A 21,145-nucleotide genomic window follows, 5' to 3' on the forward strand; every position below is an offset into this window, starting at 1 on the left:
CTCCTCCCTCCAGGCTCTGGAAGGTATTCTTCCAATAACAAAGAGTCCTCCATCCAATACAGTCAGCAACAGCAGCAGTCGGCTCCATTATTAACTGTTCCTTCACAATTTCTAGCAGAACCTCACTGAAAAGGACTGCTCTATTGACTTCGTGATCACAGGTTGCCGAGGACTGACCATACTTTGAAGACAAAGCCTCAGTGAAAGGACCATGCCTTTGATTAATTCCCACCGCGAGATCGGCCCCCGATCATCCTTCAGCCAGCCTTACTTTTCTATTGACTCGGCGGACAATGGTCTATTGTTGACACAGTTATCTGTATCGCGCCCTATCTTATCGCTCGGCATCACCTGGCGGGAAGAGCCGCCTGTGTCGCCAATGACCTACGTATCTCCCCGGCAGCTCAAAGAGGAGCAAAGTCATTGGCTGTCTTTGATGCAACGCGTCCATCGTCGAAGCTAGGTGCCAGGATCATTAAAGATAATTTGTACGCTCGTGTCCAATGTCACCATGTACTCTGTGTAAACTTTTCTCAAAGAATTTTCTAGTTCAAGGAAAATTGCTTGTGCAGTGTTGCAGATACCATGTATAGAGACTGCAAATAAGGGAAGCTTGCCCTTAGAGCTGCGTCCAGTGATACCTGCTACTCCCGGCAGCATTCGCTGTTTTGTTCAATGCTTGCTATTTTGGTACCCCTAATTGGGTCTGTGCCTTGCGCTTCTTTTCAATGAATTGAAAGTGGCTCATCCACTTATAACATAATGCAGACTGAATCAAAGGTATAATTTTCCCGCTCTGCCTACCCATACAATAATGATCAAAGGACCAGCAAACAGAGCCTCAAGGACGATTACGATCATAGCGCAAGGTAGACCCATCCCTCTGCCTCTTGCAATTCAAAACATCATTCTCTGGTCCTTTTTGGCCCAGATCACACGTCTCCCATAGATTAATCCATTGCTACATCAGCTTTTTTGCTGCTTAATCGACTCCAACTCAACACACCTTTCTTGCTCCGACAGGCTCCTGTGCTTAGTAGCGGGTGTTCCAGTTTTAATATGTGACCAACCATACCTTGGGCACCCCAAACTCCTAAGTTATTGGTTCCAAAAGATTCTAAGTTTCGTTGAAAATGTAACTACATGTTTCCATCCAATGTCCATCTCCCCTGCTGGCTTCTGGAGCTTCGTGTGCTGCACCACCCGGGTATTTATTTATTTATTTGAGAGTTTTATAAAGCGCTAGCTAGACCCGAAGTTATCAGAGCGCTTTAAAACACTAAGGGCCAGATGTAGGTCGCCAATTATCAGTCGGTAACGGCCGAATTCGGTCGTTACCGACCGGTAATTGGTGATTGAGATATAGGGGCCATTTTTTTACAGAATCGGTAAATTTACCGAATCGGTAAATTTACCGATTCTGTAAAATATTGAATCGGTAATTTTACTGAATTCGGTAAATCAAGATGTAGGTGGCACTCACCAGAGTGCCACAGGCCCTTAAGAGTCAGTATTTTACCACCCAATCCTATTGGGTGGTAAAATACCGAATTCAAGTGTGCATGCACATCTGTGCATGTCTGTGTGTCACATGGCACACAAGCCTGCACTTGTGATGCTAGAGGGTGTCAAAGTGACACCCCCTGCACCCTTGGTGGAATCGGTATTTACCGATTCGGTAAATACCGAATCGGTATTTCCCATTGATTCCTATGGGCTCTAAAGCCCATAGGAATCAATGGAGAATACCGATTCGGTATTTACCGACTCGGTAAATACCGAATCTTACAGATTCGGTAATTCAAGATAAAAAATTACCTACATCTCCCTCCTTCTAATTTACCGATGCATAAATACTGATTCGGTATGATTCGGTATTTATGAGTCGGTAAATTAGATTTACCTACATCTGGCCCTAAATGTTCACATAAAAGATGACAAGTCTATACAGAGTATCTGAGTCAGAGCGCTTTACAACAGCGCATGCAAATTTATAAATCAGAATTTAACCCATGGCATTTTCTTCCTTCTTACATCCTCGCTTGGAGCAACTCTATCTCATTTTGTCATCTAGATCTCACTCCTCACAACAGCTACACAGCAAAATGTTGGTTAACTTCACAGTGTACACTATATCTAAGATGCCTGACGCACTCTCTCCAACTGGTGGGGACATTAGTCACCAATGCTCAACAGTTTGTTTTCTCCAGTATGCCAACAAAGTCCAGCACTCTGCAACAACACTGGGTAAGAGATTTGTAACATATCAATGCTGCTGGAATGGCAAAATAAGAAGCTGCTTTTCATATTGACATTTGGCAGGTTCTCAATCGTTTAGCTTGCATCAGCTAAAGGATTTAGGGCCTCATTTATGAGGCCCTATCGGCACTTTTGCACCGCCAGAACGTCACTTTTTTGACGTTTAGGTGGCGTAATGCGCCACAGCATATTTAGAATGCCGCGAAAAGCCACTTCACATGGCTGCGTTGGTGCACGGCAGCCCTTTGTGAGCCAGCGCTGGGGAAAAGGACAAAAATGCACCACAGCACATAGATACGGCACATTCCTGCCCTTTTGTTATGACGTAGGGCTGCGCAGAAAGATTCCTTGCGGCGCTGCCCCACGTCTCAATCTCATCAATGAGGCCCTGAATTTCATAGAAAAGAGAATTATTGGGTATGTTTCAAAACATATTTTAAGTTCTGGATCCCATGCTGACTTTAAACCCTTGCGCTGACTGTCCAGAAACTTCCACCGCAGGCTCTGCTTGTCTTCTGCCCCCAAATAAAGGGCAAATATGTTTTTTTTTGATCAAAAGAAAAGGTTTTCCTACTATAGTTCCACCTTTTGCTAGATTTACCGATCCAAAACTCTTACTATTAAGGCTGCCAATGTGCAAATGAGAGCACTGCATTTTCTTGCATGTGCTTACAAGCTCCAACTTGCTACTTTGCACCTTCGCTGCTGTGATGCACACACAGAATTAACTTCCAGCCCTCCTATGATGTCACTTCCTCTTCCAGGGATTGGTTCCAGTCAACAAAATGAAGGACGGAATAAACAGGAAGATGCTGGCAAAAAAACTTAGAGTAAGATGCAAATGTTTTTATCAGGGATTCCTGCAGAATCTAAAAATGTCATAACAAGGACGAACATGTATTCTTAAAAAAAATATATATTTCTTGACCGTTATAATGTTTTGCACATGTTCTAAAAAATAACGCATCACAGAGATTACCGCAGCATCTCTATGAATAAAGTAGTCCAGTGTAGCAACACCGAGCACTATTGGCGTGTGGGTGATGCCCAGATCATCAGAGGTGTTATTTTTAGCACTCGTGATGGTCTCATGAGCTGCCCCATCCTCGAATAAGGGTGTCTGTACAGAGCATCCCTCCACCGCCTATCTGGGGCACCAGAGAGTGGCACAGCAGACCCCCCTCTTGTGAGAAGCGTTGTCTGTCTGCAGCTGCCTGCCGCTGCTCTGAGCCTGTGCAATATTCATCCGGCCAGACTCAGTTCTCGCCGCAGCCAGCGCGGTAATTGGAATTTTGTTTCCACATAGTAATTTGGCGCTGACTTTATGGATCACTACAGCGCCATGACTAATAACTGCAGCTTCACTCCGCTGCAGTGACTAATGGATGGAGTCCCATAAGATACAGCAGCGCCTTACGAGTGCGGTTTCATCTCAGTGCAGTGACTAACGAGTGCTGTGTCACTGTGGAGCCGCAGGGAGGGAGAGCTGCGGTATCCGAGGGCCGGGGCTTTATAGTGTGACTCTGCAGTCTTTAATGGCCTGGCTTCCTCGATTTGCGACCGCAGTCTTTTTATGCAGGGTTTTATGCATTGCTTTCAAAGTGCCCTCCTAAAAACCCTATGGACGGAACACTGTTGCGTTTTAGTGTGCAGTTTGGTAAGTTTATATTGAATAGTGTCAATATGTCATCTGCAAGGCTTCCTGGAATGCTAGCGTATAATCTGAAGGCATGATGCACCGATAGCTACCAATGCTTGTATAATCAAAGCAAATGGCCACTCCACACTGTCATTCAGGCCGCATCTGAGCGCTCCCAGTTTAGGCAGATAAAGAGCCAAATTTACAGAGGACTCATTTCAGAAACGTTTGTGTGCATCTAATTGCTACCTACATATGTAATAAGCCACCCTTTCTACATTTTCTATTGTTTTTCCCTTGCCCATAACCTTTCCCTTTCATCTTTCCTTCCCTTCCTGTCATTTCCTCTTTTCTCTTTCCATCAATAACTCCCTTCCCTTCATTCCCTTCCCCCTCTCTTCCCTTCCTGTCCTTTCCTCTATCCCACTTTTCCAGTCAGTCCCTCATTTTCTCGCTTCCCTTCATTCCTATTGCACCCCCTTTCTTCCCTTCCCTTCCTGTCCTTTTCTCCTTCCCACTCTTCGAGTCATTCCCTCCCTTCCCTTCATTCCCTCTGTCCGTCCCTTCCCTTCCCTTCATTCCCTTTCTCCCTCCTGTCCTTCCTGTCCTTTTCTCCCTCCCACTCTTCCAGTCATTCCCTCTGTCCCTCCCTTCCCTTTGTCCTCCCCTCTATTCACACCCTGTCCTTTCCTCCCTCCCACTGGGCGAGTCATTCCACCATTTTCTCCCTTCCCTTCTTTTGTTTTGTACCCCCCTTTCTTTCCTTTCCTTCCCTTCCTGTCCTTTTCTCCCTCCCACTCTTCCCATAATATCCTTCTTCCCTCCCTTTCCTTCCTATCATTCACTTCCTCCCTCCTACCTTCCATTGGAGTCATTCTCTCATTGAAGTCCTTTTCTTCCCTTCCTGTCATGCCCTCCTTCCCTGTTATTCCCTCCTTGCCTCTCTACCCTTCCCTTCATTCCCTCTCTTCCCTCCCCATCATTCACTCCCTCCTTCCCATCATTATTTCCTGAGAGCCCAGTCAGTAGCAATGATGTCCCATTTCTCTGCTTCTCACCCTCTCCATGCCATAGACATGTTGAGTGATTGTGGGGCTGTGCCAGGGCAGGGATGCCGCAGGGCCAGGCCAAGGATGACTGCACTGACTCGAGCTTGACTGAGAGCCTGGTCAAATAAAGTGCTCACATTTCTTCCGTCATTCACCTGTGCTCTCTTTCCATAGGTTCCTATAACCACACCCACTGCATTAGGACAGCCCCCTCTTGGTGTCCTCCACCAATGCCATCAAACATCATGACAGTGAACCTGAGGATCCTCTGCGGCATCACATCACTGCTCCTCTGATGAACAAGATGGGTCTGGTGGCTTAGTGGACTAATTAGGGTGATCACCTGTCATGGGTGCAAATTCAGGACGGTGAGTGTAAAAATTCAGGACAGGGTGTCAAAATTCAGGACAAAACTTCAGGCAGGGGGTCAAAATTCAGGCCAAAACTTTGGGACTAAAGGTAGGTTTTACAGACACATCAAAGGAGGTCACACAATAGTATATAAGTAATCCCATTTATATCCAAACATATTCATCCATTTGCAAAGCTATTCATTGTGTATCCTTCCAGGCATCATTTCACTCATCCATCCCTCCATCCACCCTTTCACTCATCCATCCATCCACCTTTTCACCCTATCCATCCGTATACTAATCCATCCACTTTTCCATCCAGCCATTTACCCTTTCACCCATCCAGCTATGCTTCCACCTACTCATCCATCCAGTCACTCATCCTTCCACCCATTCACCTTTTCAGTCATCCACCCATCCTCCCTTTCTCTCTCCATTGACCCTTTTACTTAGCCATCCTTTCTTCCATCCATCCACCCATCCTTCTACTCATCTACTCATGAATCCATCCATTGAACCTATCACTCATCCATCTTTTCACTCATCCGTCCACCCATTCACTCACCGATCATCCACCCTTTCACTCACCGATCATCCACCCTTTCACGCATCCATCCATCCTTTCGCTTATTATCCATCTATTCACCTTTTCATTCATCCATTCACCCTTTCACCAATCCATCCAGCCATCCGTCCCTTCACTTACTCACTCGCCCACCTTTTCATATTAATTATGAGCTGAGCCTTTGTCTGCAGAGTTCCAGACAGAAGAGGCCCATCAAGAATGTCACCCTCCCTGCAGTTCCTAAAGCGAGGGGTGTGGGGGGGAGGGAGGGGAGTGCTCACTATGCCCCTGCACATAGGCAATCTGGAAAAGTGGAAGTCATGCATGATGCACAGTGTCAGGACGTGAGGTGACTGCGACATGGTGTTGTTTCCAGGGCTTTAAGCAGGATGAAAAAAAAGGGGGGGGGGCGTCTCTCAAAGTGGGTGCTTAATGTAATTAAGGGCGGGGCTTAAAACACCTAAACTACAAATCTGTGTTTAGCATAGTGTGCCACCGGACTGGTATTTTGCCTCTTCTGTCATTGTATCTAGATAAATAACAAGTAAAGTTACACCTACAACAAGCCAGAACTATTGGCTTTGTCAATGGTTGTTAGATGAATAAAATAAAAATGTAACAAACATGGCTTTGTTGAATATAATATTGAACCTGCACTTTTCTAAACTGACGAGACTGAAAGAACTCTAGCCCGGGCCCCTTCTTTTCAACTTTTTTCACCAGCTTCTTTGAATGAACTGGATTCTGTAGCAGCATTTGTGTGTTTGCACATTCCTTTCATCTAACAAAATGCGCTGCCCCAGACCAAGGCAGGAAGAGTCCCACCGCTGCAGTAACACTCCAGACGGGCCCATTGTCATTCTGCGTGTGGCAATCAGTGGCATACAGAATGACAATGGGCGGGGTGGGGCTGCTCTAGTGCTCCGAGGAGGAGTGCGAGGCGCCCCATCAGGGAGCTGAGGCTTCATGTAGGGAACAGTACTGTCCCCTGCAGTACCCAAAATTACTGACAAAATGCGTCCGTAAAAAGGATCCTCACAGACAACAGACGTGAGGTCCAAATTTCGGACGGTCCGTGAAATTTATGGACGGTTGGTCACCCTAGGACTAATGTGTCTGCTAAAGCACCTGTGTTCGGCCGCATGGTCACAGGTTCAACTCCCGGCGGGCCCACTCAGCCTTTCATCCTTCTGAGGTCAATAAAATGAGTCCTATTGAGTTGGATAACAATAAACATCTGTTATTCAGCACCAAGATAGCCTTGGGTGAACGTGTGATTTAGAAATACTATGTTGTGTGAACAGGAGGTCTCTACCACCCACGTGGGCATTACCAGGTAATCGAAGTCTGAGGTAGGGTATACTGGCACTATCGGGTGCAACGCTGGGAAATACTGAATAGGATGTATTAAACTCCCTACTATCCGGACTACTGTTGCAGCCAGAGGCGCAACTAGAGCCAAATTTTTTTGGGGGGGACTAAGAAAAAATTTCGGGGGGGGGGGGAGCTGAACCTTTAATCAGTAGGCAGAGTGGAGCTGCAGGGCCTCCAACAAGGGGTGAAACAACAGCAAGGCCTAATTAGCATTCAAATGGTCTTTTAAAGACCTGTGAAACGATCGGGTGTGGCTCTGTGTGTGCCCGGGATCTGTCTCATCCCGGGCTGACACACACGAGGGGGGGGGGGGGGGGGGGGGGGGGGAGGAGGGGGGCGGCTGAAGCCCGGTGAGTTCAATGGGTGTTGCGCGCCTGGTTGCAGCCATTGAATTATCTTACTGTTGGTGTTAAATAATATGTTTTAAAACAGTGTGTGACTAAAAAATGGGGCTAGATCTTTGGGAGTGCAGGCCACGAAACTGGAACACTCTCCCAACGCTTCTGATAGCGAATTATTCATTCATTCACGAAACAAAGGCCGAGATTTACCAACACTTTGCACCATGGAAAAGTGACGCAAAGTAACGCAAAGCTGGGCAAAGCAGCGCCTTGCTAATTTCTTCCCAGCAAAATACCTTTTGTGTCAGGTGCTTTTTTCAGTGCTGACAGTGCTCTGCGCTGCGTCGCCGTGCATCGCAGAGGGGTGTTGCTAAAGCAAACACACAGTTTTCGATGCAAAGCCCGATAGGCTGATACAGCTATGCCAGGGGGTGCATCAAACACGAACAAGGCGCTATCAAGGAGAAATATTTTAATTTCCCAAAAAACGCTCACCCATTGTGTGCATGCGGAAGTTCACAGCACATCCATGCTGATGGATGCTTGTAGACATGCTTTGATAGACAGCGCACTCTGACCTCTGCGAGGCTGGGCATCATGCAAGGCAGCCAGCTGGGAATGACTGCAACAACAGGCCATCCCTGAGTAGACTGAGTGTGAGTGTCTAGAAATCATCTGACATGAATGACGTCAAGGGAAGAGAGGAGGGAGGAAGTGTACGGCAGGAAGGGACGGTAGGAAAGGAGGGAGTGACTGGCAGAGCGGGAGGGAGGAAAGGACAGCAAGGGAAGAGGGGCGAGGGGAGGATGAAGGGATTGAAGGGACGGTAGGGAAGGAGGGAATGACTGGATGAGTGGGAGGGAAGAAAGGAAGGGAAGAGAAGAGAGGGGAGGACACAGGGAAAGAAGGGAATTGAGGGAATGACTGGAAGAGCGGGAGGGAAGAGAAGAGAAGAGAAGAGAGGGGAGAGCACAGGGAATGAAGGGAATTGAGGGAAGAGGGGGAATGACTGGAAGAGTGGGAGGGAGGAAGGGAAGAGAAGAGAAGAGAAGAGAGGGGAGGACACAGGGAAAGAAGGGAAATGAGGGAAGAGGGGGAATGACTGGAAGAGTGGGAGGGAAGAAAGGAAGGGAAGAGAAGAGAGGGGAGGACACAGGGAAAGAAGGGAATTGAGGGAAGAGGGGGAATGACTGGAAGAGTGGGAGGGAGGAAAGGAAGGGAAGAGAAGAGAAGAGAGGGGAGGGCACAGGGAATGAAGGGAATTGAGGGAAGAGGGGGAATGACTGGAAGAGCGGGAGGGAGGGAAGAGAAGAGAAGAGAGGGGAGGACACAGGGAAAGAAGGGAATTGAGGGAATGACTGGAAGAGCGGGAGGGAGGAAGGGAAGAGAAGAGAAGAGAAGAGAGGGGAGGGCACAGGGAATGAAGGGAATTGAGGAAATTACTGGAAGAGCGGGAGGGAGGAAGGGAAGAGAAAAGAAGAGAAGAGAGGGGAGGGCACAGGGAATGAAGGGAATTGAGGGAAGAGGGGGAATGACTGGAAGAGTGGAAGGGAGGAAGGGAAGAGAAGAGAAGAGAAGAGAAGAGAGGGGAGGACACAGGGAAAGAAGGGAATTGAGGGAAGAGGGGGAATGACTGGAAGAGTGGGAGGGAAGAAAGGAAGGGAAGAGAAGAGAGGGGAGGACACAGGGAATGAAGGGAATTGAGGGAAGAGGGGAATGACTGGAAGAGTGGGAGGGAGGAAGGGAAGAGAGGAGAAGAGAAGAGAGGGGAGGACACAGGGAAAGAAGGGAATTGAGGGAAGAGGGGGAATGACTGCAAGAGTGGGAGGGAGGAAAGGAAGGGAAGAGAAGAGAGGGGAGGACACAGGGAAAGAAGGGAATTGGGGGAATGACTGGAAGAGCAGGAGGGAGGAAAGGACAAGAAAGGAAGAGAGGTGAGGACAAAGGGAATGAAGGGAAGGTAGGGAAGGAGGGAATGACTGGAAGAGTGGGGGGGAGGAAAGGACGAAGGGAAGAGAGGGGAGGGGAGGAGAAAGGAATGAAGGAAATTGAGTGAAGGAGGAAATGACTGGATGAGTAGGAGGGAGCAAAGGACAGGAAAGGAAGAGAGGCGAGGACAAAGGTAATGAAGGGAATTGAGGGAAGGAGGGAATGACTGGAAGAGTTAGAATGAGGGAAAGGATGGAATGGTTGGGAAGAGAAGGGAATGGGTGGAAAGAGAAGGAAAGGGAATGGGTGGGAAGAGCAGGGGAGGGAATGGGTGGGAAGAGAAGGGAAGGTAGAAAAAGCGAAGGGAAGAGGAGAGGACAAAGGGAATGAAGGGGAGATCCTATGTGAGACACCTCACACTGACCTCCACGAGGCAGTGCATCACTCATGGCAGCATTTTACAGCGCTAGTGCAAGAAATGACTGCAATGAAAGGCCATTCTCTTAGTAGACAGCAGTATGTGTTCTACGTTGTGCAACGCAATGCAGAAAATTAAGTTGCTGCACTGTGTTGCTCCAAAAAAAACCCACAAATCTGGGCCTTGAATACAAAAATAAGTAGGACATTGAGATGGTCAGGTGGGCTGAGGTCTGCTGAGTGCTAGAGGGTACACTAAGTCCAACTTTTACCCAACATTCTCCTCAGCATCCCCACCTGTTGGACTTTAGTAACCTTATGTACGTGTACATATCCTGTTATACACATCCCCCCTTTACCCAACTGTATGCATGGCTCTACACAGAGGAAGAAAGATGGGATGTCGCCATTATACAAAAGACTAAATAAACAAATTCCTTATGATGGAAGCTGGTCTGCATCTCCCTAACACACAGCACTGGGATCTACCTCCCTCCTGTCTGTCTTTAGTGGATTCATCTTCTATGAATGTAAAGAAGTGGTGGGCGACTGGGAAAGGGCAGTTTCCATGCGGGCAGGGTACAGTGTCCAAGATAGCTCCACATTACATTATAAGAGGTTGGCTCAATGCACGCTTCCGCCCCGTCTCTATTAAAAGCCCCGCCGCTGGACAGGATTAGCTGCCTTCCCTAGCAGCCTCTGCATTATTCTGTTTCATTTTTCATTTACTGCTGCTGTCAGGTGGAAGTGTTTGCAATTTCGCCCCATTTAGGCCGAGACGAAGCTCGGAGAAAGTGAAGAATGAAACGCTGAATGTGTTTTCAGCTGAGAAAACACTTTCCGCTCTTGCCCTTCACACCGTATTATCGGGTAAACCCTGGGATCCAGGTGAGCTCCAGCTTCTCATGCTTTCGATGCTTTGCAGAGATGATGGAACATCAGCACTAACAGCATCATGGACCACATCCCGTTATCCAGTAGATTGGTACCACCCGAAGGCTTGCTTTGCAGAATCTTCTTAAGAGTACATTCCATGGTCTCAATTCACAATTCATTTCTCAAGGGAAAATTAGGACGTGCCCGGGGCCTCTCAAGTCTATACAAGTTGTCTCATGCCGCATTCATGGAAATTTGTACTGGAGCATATCTGGAAATAGCTGAAGCACTTCAGATCTACTCCAGTGGTCTTGAGATGTCTTCACGAAGAAGACTGCGGATCACATTCGGACCTGTTCAGAGAATCTCAGAATACACCAATGGCATTAATATGCATTCATGAAGATGTGTGCGGGAGCCCATTCCGAGCCATGCATAGAATCTGACATCCACAACATTAGCCTTATGCTGTATTCACAAAGATCTGTGCTGGAGCATATCAGGAGATGCCTGGATCATTGCAAAACTACGTCCGTGGTCTTCAGCTATGTTCATGAAGATACGTGCTGGAGCACATTAGGAGCTGTCCATAGAATGTCAGAATACACCAATGGCATTTGTCAAAGAATGTCAGAATACACCAATGGCATTTGTCATAGAGTGTCAGAATACACCAATGGCATTTGTCATAGAATGTCAGAATACACCAATGGCATTTGTCTGCTTTCACAGAGATGTGTGCCACAATAGGAGCGATGCCTAGATTCTCAGATGTGTTAAACTGTAGTCATAAAGACCAGTCGTGGAGCATATCTGGATATACCAGGAGAATTCCTGATCTACACCAGCGATCTTAAACTACGTTCACGAAGATATGTTCTAGCACTTTAAGAGTTGTTCAGAGAGCCTTACATCCATCCGCTGTTCTTTAATTGTATTTGCATAGATGCACTATGGAACAAGCTAGGAACTTCTCAGAAACCATTAACTCCTTTGACGCTCATGACAAGCTCAGCTCGTCGTGAGCCACAGTGGAGCTGTGCTCATGACAAGCTCAGCTCGTCATAACGGCTGTGAAACGCCCACGCGAGGCTATTTCCCCTCCAGTGCGGGGCGTTCCATTGAGTGGGCGGAGTCATGACAAGCTCAGCTCGTCATGAGCATAGCTCCACTGTGCAGCGTCATGAGCACTGCCGCCCCCCTCCCCCCCCCACCCCGGGGGAATTAGCCCCGTGTGGGAGGGGTTAAAGCCACACCAGTGCTCTTAAATTGCATTCATGAAGGTGAGTTATGGAAGACATTTGGAGCTGCCCAGAAAAACTTAGATCCAACCATTACTCTTAAATTGTAGTCACGAAGATGTGTTAGGAATGACATTAAGAGCTATCCAGAGAATTCAGCTCTGTGCCACTTTAATCATGAACATTTGTGTTGCATTAAATTTGGATATACGGAGAGGTGCGGATGGGTACAGGCTTGTATTTGACACATATACAAAGATATATACACTGAAGCAAACCAGGAAGTCCCATGAGAATCTACAATGTGGAGTGGGGCAAATCTTTGAAAACTACATTTTGTATACTACACAGGGGAGCATCTAAAAAATGCTCATGGCATCTCCAAATATGCCTATGGCATCTATATGTGATACTTGGGGGAAATCTGGGATAGTCTAGGTGTATGCTATATTGCTTCAAAGCATAATACATTTTATTAACATTAATGACTTTCTCATTCATGTTATATGCTCTCTGCTTCTCACGTTAGGTGCCAGTATGTAACACTCAGGGACTTGAGACAAGGCAATGAACCAGCTGAAAAGAGGAACCTAAAATCTATTTTCTGTGAGGGTGGACCAGGCAGAGAATGAACAGACTGGATGGTCTGGAAGTTCGTTTGTGCTTTCCACAATGTATATGTCTGACTGTGCTAATTTGTTAAAATCTCAGTTAGCCCTGTTATGGAAGAGTAATAAATGCATTTTACCAATGCTGTAATATCTGACATATTGCCCGATAATGGATGAATATGCCTTTGAAATAGCTACTGCGTTTGCCGAGTCAGCCTATGCCGAATGTGTCTAACGCAGTCTGCCCTTGTGCCTCTGTATAGAAACTAAGTGAATCTATGTATATCCCAGAAACAAACACTATTACTGTCTAACCTAGATTGGAAACCATTGGACCATCAAGAGTTGATGCAGTATAGCCCCTAGGCCACTGGGTAGCCCCTAGGTCAATGCATTTGTGTGCCAGAAACTATTATTGTCACTCAATAGCCTGGATGGGCAACCACTGGCCCATCAAACATTGATGCAGGCCAGATATTCAGTATAACCACTGACCATGTAAATGATTACCATTCAAACTCATTATACGTAAATGAATCTCAGGCCTTCATTCTGAGACACTGACAAAGTAGGCTCCCCACACACTTGATGGACCAACCTTGGAAAACTCTGCTCTAGGAAAACTACAACTACTCCATGAATTCTGCAATTTGGTAGTCTATGCTGTACTTTGTGTAGGGCTGAATATCTATATTTTATATTGTGATATTTGCATATATTGGTGTTATGCTGTGGTAAAATGGCTACCCAATCCAGTTCATTTGGACTGCATTACAATGCTACTTAAGTAATATTATTAGAAAAACAAAGATATCATTTCAGGTTGTCGTAGGACTGCCCAGTTAGCATAACCACAGAGATTTGACCCCGAAGTACTAAGAGACAGCCCGCAAACTGCACACCAAATCTTTGCGACCTGCCTATGAGTTTGTGAGTTGACCTGTGCACTAAAAGATCGTGGTGCAAAATCTCCAGCCAGAGGGGGTTTGAGAAAGAGTTGCTAATTAATATTATTATTATGATGTCAAAAAGGACAGGTAAGTCTATCTTTTTAAATATTTCTACTTTATTGGCAATAGTGATAACCCTGAGTCTGAATTCAATGAAGAATTTTATTGTATGAACCAACTGGGTGAAGGCCAGCTGCAGCGGCGTCTCCTCCACTAAGGAGGAAGAGCATCGCCCCACTGATCGTTGAACAGTGCAAAAGGAAAAATAAAATGTGAAACATTAAGAAAATTGTATTTTTAGTACGGAGCCAGGTTAAGGCGGGGGGTGAGGGGGCTTAGCGGTTGTCAGCGGGAGGAGGAGTGGTTGGCCAAACAGACATGCGCACTTAGCATTTCTCCACCTAGGTATGTTGCGCAGCAGGGTGGAGAACAGTTCCAGGCTCTCAGGCATTTTCTGAGCGGCAAACCAGGCCGCACAGACCAATCACTGCTGCCATGCTGGTGACAGCAGCATCGTGATTGGCTTAGGGGAGTCTGGGAGCCTGTATGCTGTCTGGAGTCAGGAACAGAGGGAGGATGACGGAAGAGAAGCAGCGGGCAGCAGGTAAGTCGTCTTTTCAGTTTTTCTAAAACTCCTCCCCTTACACCACTAGTGTTCCCTAGTAGCCGCCACTGGCCAGATGTCTTTCGCCTAGTGTAAACAACTGTACCTCGCCCAGAAGTAGTTATTGAATAGAAGCACAGCCTGCACCAGGCCATTCCTATGCCACAGCTGAGGGACAACTATTAACTGCAAAGATTGGGCACACCAACAGTCTTGCATAGATTGTACATAGATTGTAACACAGACATGACATGAGGCTTTGGAAACAGATAAGGTGTATGGCTAATTTTTCACTGGCATATGAAATTGACTTTTATACAGGCAGGAAGATTTTTCAGATGAACTATGGATGACAGGAACACCATTTTGTGCCCGCAAATCCTGCAAGTGAAAGTGAAATATTTTTTATAATATATAGGCCCATTTTTGGAGTCAAAAAAACATTTCTGGCTCGCAGCATGAGTTTAGCGACCCTTCCCGAATGGATATTAGGAAGGGACGTAAAAGGTGTGTTCCTTCTTGAGAGCAATGTAGTATGGTATGTATCCATGGTTGTCATCTGAAATTGTGTTTGCAATGCATTGGCTAGTAATTGAAACCTCAAAGAAGGTGATAACTGATATGCCAAGGGGAAGGAGTTGCCTTGATGACCCTTGACCTTTGAGAATCGTGAGAGGTAAATTCGAGAGGAGGCAGCAGTGGTCCAGATTTTCCGCTCTCCTTCACCCCCTTCCCCCTGACGTCTTCCCAAACAGGAAACCTTTTTTAAAAGCCCCACCTTTCCCTCTATGGAACACGGGCTGACTTTACAAAAAAATGTCCTTTATGTACATACAAACACAGGGATGGTGGCCTGCTATACCTTGTACACTATTACAGAAAATGGGGTAACTAGTTGAGTGTCAAAGGACCTGGGTGTCGATCAGTAAGGAAAACAATTGGTCCCTAACACAGCTGAATACACCTCGAATAGTAAGTATATTATGAAATTAATCCATCTAGCACAAGATTTCATAAGTCTATGCACATTCAACAGATACTTAAATGTTCACCGAAAATCATTTTGATAGTAAACATCAATGTATTCTTTATATCGAAACCATGGATAGCATAAATGATTTTGACAATCCCCCCCAGGGGCCTACATCCAACATCCACTCCCCCTACCCCCGCCATCACAGATCAAGTCTCTGCAAATGTAATTAGGGGTAGGCTCGTCTATGCAGGGGGACCAGCCCTATCAGTAATAACAATTTGGTCGGATCCCTCCCTCTTATAATATTCTAACTGGTTCTTTGTAAAGATCCCTTGATGCATTCTTACTTTTCCTTTGCTATCTTACACATGAGCACTTAATTCGCACTTCTTTCTCTTGCCTTGGAAGTAACCGTACAATGTACTTTGTTTAATGTATGCTATCCATGGTTTGGATATAAAGAATAAATTGATGTTTACTATCAAAAGGATTTTCAGTGACCATTTAAGTATCTGTTGAATGTGCATATACTTATGAAATCTTACGCTAGATGGATTAATTCTATAATATACTTACTAATCGAGGCGTATTCAGCTGTGTTGGGGACCAACTGTGTTCCTTGTACACTATCATCCCTGTCTTTGGATCCAATCATAAGGGGTTGCAAATAGTGACCTGCCTAATTAACATTCATTAAACAGGTTGTTCTGAGACCTCATGTGACTTGAGATTTTATTGACATATTATTGTAAATGTTGCCCCCAAAATCAGAGACAAGATGCAAAATGTTGATACGCAATTTGCGACCACTTTTTTCTTCTGGTCTCTTTGTACATCTGCCCCTGAATTCTCTCCCACACGGTGCATGGAATGCACAAATTGCCAGAAAAAGGCAAAACAACCCTTAAGTAGACACATGATCAGGACAAGGTCCTGATAATGAAGACATAGAATGCTGAGATTTGATCGAATTCACTTGGTGTTGCAACACAGATAATGTAACATAACATGGTCGCCACGATGTAGTAAGGGTTTTTCTAGAAATTATAGGATTTGAAGATCATTCTGCAAGGGTAGATATTAGGCAGTGGCTGTCCCCATCCAAAATACAACAGGCATAATTTGGGGTCGCCTGCGCCTTAATGATGCCCTGTTGCATAGGACAGTGGTTCTTAACCTTTTGACTTCCGTGGACCCCCCCTTATTCATCACTGGAGTCCTTAGAACCCCAGTGAGGGATTATTAGAATCAAGGGACCGCGGCATAAACAATTTCGATGACTTGAAAGGCAAAACAATACACAAAAATACTCTATCATCCATACTATATTCTGTTCGATACACTTGCATTGCTCCCACGAATCATCTGATAATACCAACTTCAATTTTAGACTCCAACTTCAATTTCCTTAATTTTTACAGAACATTTAAAAAATTTCAATTGTACATTTTGCTTCTCTATTTATGTACACTTTCAGCAGTCTGTTAAAATGATTGAATTTTATAAGCAGGCGCACGTCTCGAGTAGGCATTGTGGACCACCAGGAGTCCCCAGACCACATGTTAAGAACCACTGGCATAGGAAGCGAGAATCACTGTTAACCCAAAGCCAGTTAAGCGGCACCGCATCTGCCTCTATGTAATGATCAGAGCCGCATAAAAAGGGGAGGAGGGTGCCCAAGCAAAATGAGAATGGAGGCACAAATTGTGCATCTTTGATTGGGTTTGCATGTCACATACAATATGCGTGGCTTGGTCTGTACCAGTTAATGTTCTGATCCAATTAGGATTGTACGTTTTGGAAAAGTTGATGGACAGAGTTTCTGAATGATGCAGAATACTCCTACCCAGTCAGCAGATCAGGGCTTGATCCATCACCGTTTTTTAGCTCACTGCACCATCCCAGCTCAGAACCTGGCTACATGCAAATTAGTCTGTCGACTGAATTAGGATTGTACTGCATGGAAAAATATTGTGCTTGAAAAAACAGATATGCGGTACCCTTAACAGGTGAAGGATGGGCCTTTTAATTCTTTAGAGCTAGGGCGTATGTTTCGCACCGGCTTCACTCAGGTTTTTGCATTGGCAGTTTCCACTCCCCGTTCTTTGCATGTAGTTGTGCATGCTCTTGCTGAACTCTTGTCAGCTTCTTTCATGCAAAAATTGGGTGCAGAAATAGTAAAAATACTATTAGCCCACGTTAGCTGGAAGTTTTTTGGGCCCCATTACCAGCACGGAAACGCTTCTTCTTGGCATTACCCGCAGGAAATTGCTCCTACAAAAACCTGAGACTTCATACAGTTATGCACAGAACACAGAAAGTTTGGACTCAATTATAGTCTTTGCAAGGTCTTTAAAAATTCAGAAAATTAGGCAAACACATAGAGATCCTCCGCGTAAGAAACCTTGCATCTCGCCATGACAATACTATCTGGGTACAAACAAGCCCTTCAGGGTACTTTCTGTGGAGTCTTTGGTGGGCCCATATGTAGCATATGTAGTGTTCCTCCTGCTAAAGTGAGAAGGTGTTGACTGATCTCTATACAATCTTCCCTTCCTGTAACTCTCTGTGCCTGTTCTCTCCTCCCTCTTGAGATACAATTGGAAGTGAACACAGCAAACACGTGAGTACCTATGTGCGGCCCTGCAAGCGGCCTCCCTGGGGAGACCGCTGGGTCAGAGTGAGCGTGCGTTCCGCTAGTTAACTATGCTCCTGGTGCTCCTGCACGGCCCATGCGCAGTTACCTGTGCTAGTCCTTGTTTCCAGCGACTGCCGCAACATCTCAGTAAGGGCGGTTGGCATCCTTCGGCCGTTTCAGCTGCACCTTCAGCCTCTTCATGCCAATCTGAAAGCCATTCATAGCCTGGATGGCGGCCTGGGCACTGGCAGGATTGTCAAAACTCACAAAACCTGTCAAAACACGATGCAAGGCGGGGTTTAACAAGCCGAAGGCCAGCAGAGCACAACACGTATAGTGAGACTACTTAGATGAACATGTGTGGGTGGGAAGGAGCGGGGATGGTTGCCAATGGGTGGGGGGGGGTTACAGGTTGCAGTATGGGAGGAAGCAGCACCCAGTTTCAGGCAGTTTGGGCTCTATGCTCACCAGGAACCCCCTTAACAATCCTGGTGCATCTGATCACAGCAAGAATGACATAGAAAAAATACTGAGCGGTGTTTCCCATACTGCAGTCAAAGCTAAAGTTCCAGAATAAACCCATACACATCAGCTTTTTGAACCACATCTTTACTCTTGTTGGCCAACCTTCCCATTACTTTGCAGCTGAGGCCCTGTGTCAAAATGCAAAGATTGATGCCTCAGGTGTGCTGGACCGACCGGGCCGGATGCAGTCAGTTGCGGAAACAGGAAACCAGCAACTAAAGGCAGGTAAGTGCTTTGGGCCAGTGGGAGGGAAGCCATTCTCAGTTGCATCTTCCTTTGCCCACTGACCTTCCTTCTGCTTTCCTCATATTGTACATGCATTCTCTCTACTCTGTTCACGGTGCAGGCACTTATTGCTCCCTCCTTCCAACTTACTCCCAATTAGTCCAAGGCCTGGCTATCTCTCTTCTCACTAAACTTTATGGTTGCACTGACCCCTGCTGCTACAGACCTACCACCTGCACCTCTTACCCCTGCTTTGTTGCTGTTCCATGATCTTGTTAGCACATATGCGTAACTCAATTCAATTCAATATATCTTTATTCAATTTTACGTAAAAATCATAAAAGAGCACTGTACAATTCATCACAGGAATAAAATACAATAAAAATAGATACATAAGACTTAAAGCATTAATGCAGATCAGATAAAAACATATCTCTGTGCAGTAGAAAAACCTCTGAAGTGAAGAGCATTAACACAGCAGCGAGACGCCCCCGCTAATGCAAAAGCAGCGGGTCCCTGCACTACGCAGATAATCCGCCATTATCCTTCCGTTGACTTCCTACCGCTTAGGGACATTTTCAGGAAACAACAAACACTATGGCAAACATCAGGACTACTTAACAATTGAGGATACGCCAAGGCATCTCTGCAGTTTTTTAAGGCAGAAGGCTTCAGCATATGTTTAAGACAGGATAACAGGAATTGTCAATTTATTTTGCAAAAAAAGCAAAAAAAACAGATAAAGCAACAAAGATTGCTCAGCCGACCAATCACAAGGAAAGGTTAATATACTACTCCACAGAACTTTGCTACAATAGAAAACCATAAAGAATGCCAAACCGTGCCTGCCCTAAATCTGAGGGATTTTCTTATATGTATACATATACTTGACAGTAGATACGACCTCTGTGATGGTAGATTCGTGGTCAGGACAATCAAAACCATTTTGTTGTGTTTTGCACAAAAAATATAGCCGCACAGCACAGTGGCTCCATCCCTTTTTAAATACTGTGGGCTAGATGTGTTACACCAGCAAAGGCGCTGTGTATTAAACCAGATAATATGTACGTGGTCACCCCCATAGCGTCATATCTATGGGTTAAGTGGCCTTGCCTGGGTTAGTTGCTTTCTACTCTAGGTATGTTGTTAAGTAGATAGGCTCTGTGAACCTGGCTGTGTCCCATAATGAACATGCTGCTACCTTTTGCACAAATTTCACAATTCTGTGCCATTTGTATGCACTGTGCTTCTTATCCCTAAGTGGGTTGGCAGATTGTTTACACCTTGAAAAGAAATAACTCACATATTTTTTCTCTCACTTAGGATGTTGCCTTCATTGGTAATGTGTACTTTTTGTTTCACTGCACTCACATTTTATTATAGCCGAAGAATTTATATTCTAGGTTGTATGCCTTTGATGGAAATGTGTATTTTTAGCATCTCACTGTACTTGCATTTTAATATTTCCAATTAATTTGTTGATAGATTGCTGTGCACATGCTTTTATTGAGTTTCTTTTATTTTGCATGTTCTTAAAATATTGTAAGGCTGTTTGCTGAAACAATACATACATTTTTTTTAAAAAGAAGAGACCTCTCCCACCGTTAAAGTTCTAAAGATAAATAAAATACTGGTTCTCCTGATGCTAGAAAAATAAAACAATTATGAAAAGAGTGCTTGCTAAAAAGCTCCTCCATCCTTTGGGACCAGCCTCTTATCATTTTCCTTAAGGTACCAGGAGCAATAAACATTTGGTGGAGACAGATATCAGTAAATAACATATGGACATATTTCACCCAGCGGATTAACAGACCCTGTGTAAACTGAGACAATCTGAAATCACTTTTCTATTAAAACTTGCTTTGGCATTCGATCACATGCTAATCTAAAATCGGAAACATATAAAAAATTGAATTCCGAATGCAAGTTAAAATGAGAGCTAGTTAACGTAAGACTCAAGAGCTGTTTACAAGTCCTATTATATTCCCCCTATATGGGGAAGTGTTGTTAAACCCCTAAACCCCAGCTTCACATGTGACTGCAGGACCGCCCTACAAATTATAGATCTTGATATAGGGGGAAATAATGCTCTATCTATCCCCTAAACGAATATCAATAGAGACCCAGCCATCCTGACTAGTTGTGCATGAGCGCCATTAACCTGGGGTTGCCAAGAACCTTTTGAGTCAAAGGTTACACCAAGGTAACTACAATTCTGCACAGAGCTCCAAGTCTGGTCTTTAATCCTTACGGATAACACAGTTCTTCTGTCCAGACACATGCCAGTATGTGCAATTGCCCTTAATTTGTTGACATGTCCAAACTACCCATTAATGAGACAAAATACGTAAAGCACTGGGTGTCCTTGACATTAAAACAGCATCGTCAGCATATAGTTGCGCTGGGACGAGTGAATTAGCAATTTTCGGTATGGTCGAAGACAAGTGGGTACCTAATTTGTTAATATAGGCATAAAAAGCAGAGGTGCCAAAATGCACCCCTGACGCCCCCCACTGACTAGAGGGAACACATCAGAAGTTTCCCGAGCTCGACCATATCGCACCTTAATCCCT

General features: G+C 45.3%; 1 protein-coding gene across 12 annotated transcripts in view; it reads right to left on the reverse strand.

Moving 5' to 3' along the window:
* CELF4 (CUGBP Elav-like family member 4) overlaps nucleotides 1-21,145 on the reverse strand; it is a 1,334,281-nt gene that overhangs the window by 44,420 nt on the left and 1,268,716 nt on the right. For all 12 annotated transcript variants that reach the window (XM_086960321.1, XM_086960314.1, XM_086960320.1 and 9 more), the window contains one exon: nucleotides 17,929-18,094. In XM_086960321.1, the coding sequence (XP_086816447.1) occupies nucleotides 17,967-18,094 (128 nt within the window). In that variant the 3' untranslated portion in view covers nucleotides 17,929-17,966. The remainder of the gene's footprint in view (nucleotides 1-17,928; nucleotides 18,095-21,145) is intronic.

Source organism: Lissotriton vulgaris, chromosome 3_1 (genome assembly GCF_964263255.1).
Source record: "Lissotriton vulgaris chromosome 3_1, aLisVul1.2, whole genome shotgun sequence".
Classification (NCBI taxonomy): domain Eukaryota; kingdom Metazoa; phylum Chordata; class Amphibia; order Caudata; family Salamandridae; genus Lissotriton; species Lissotriton vulgaris.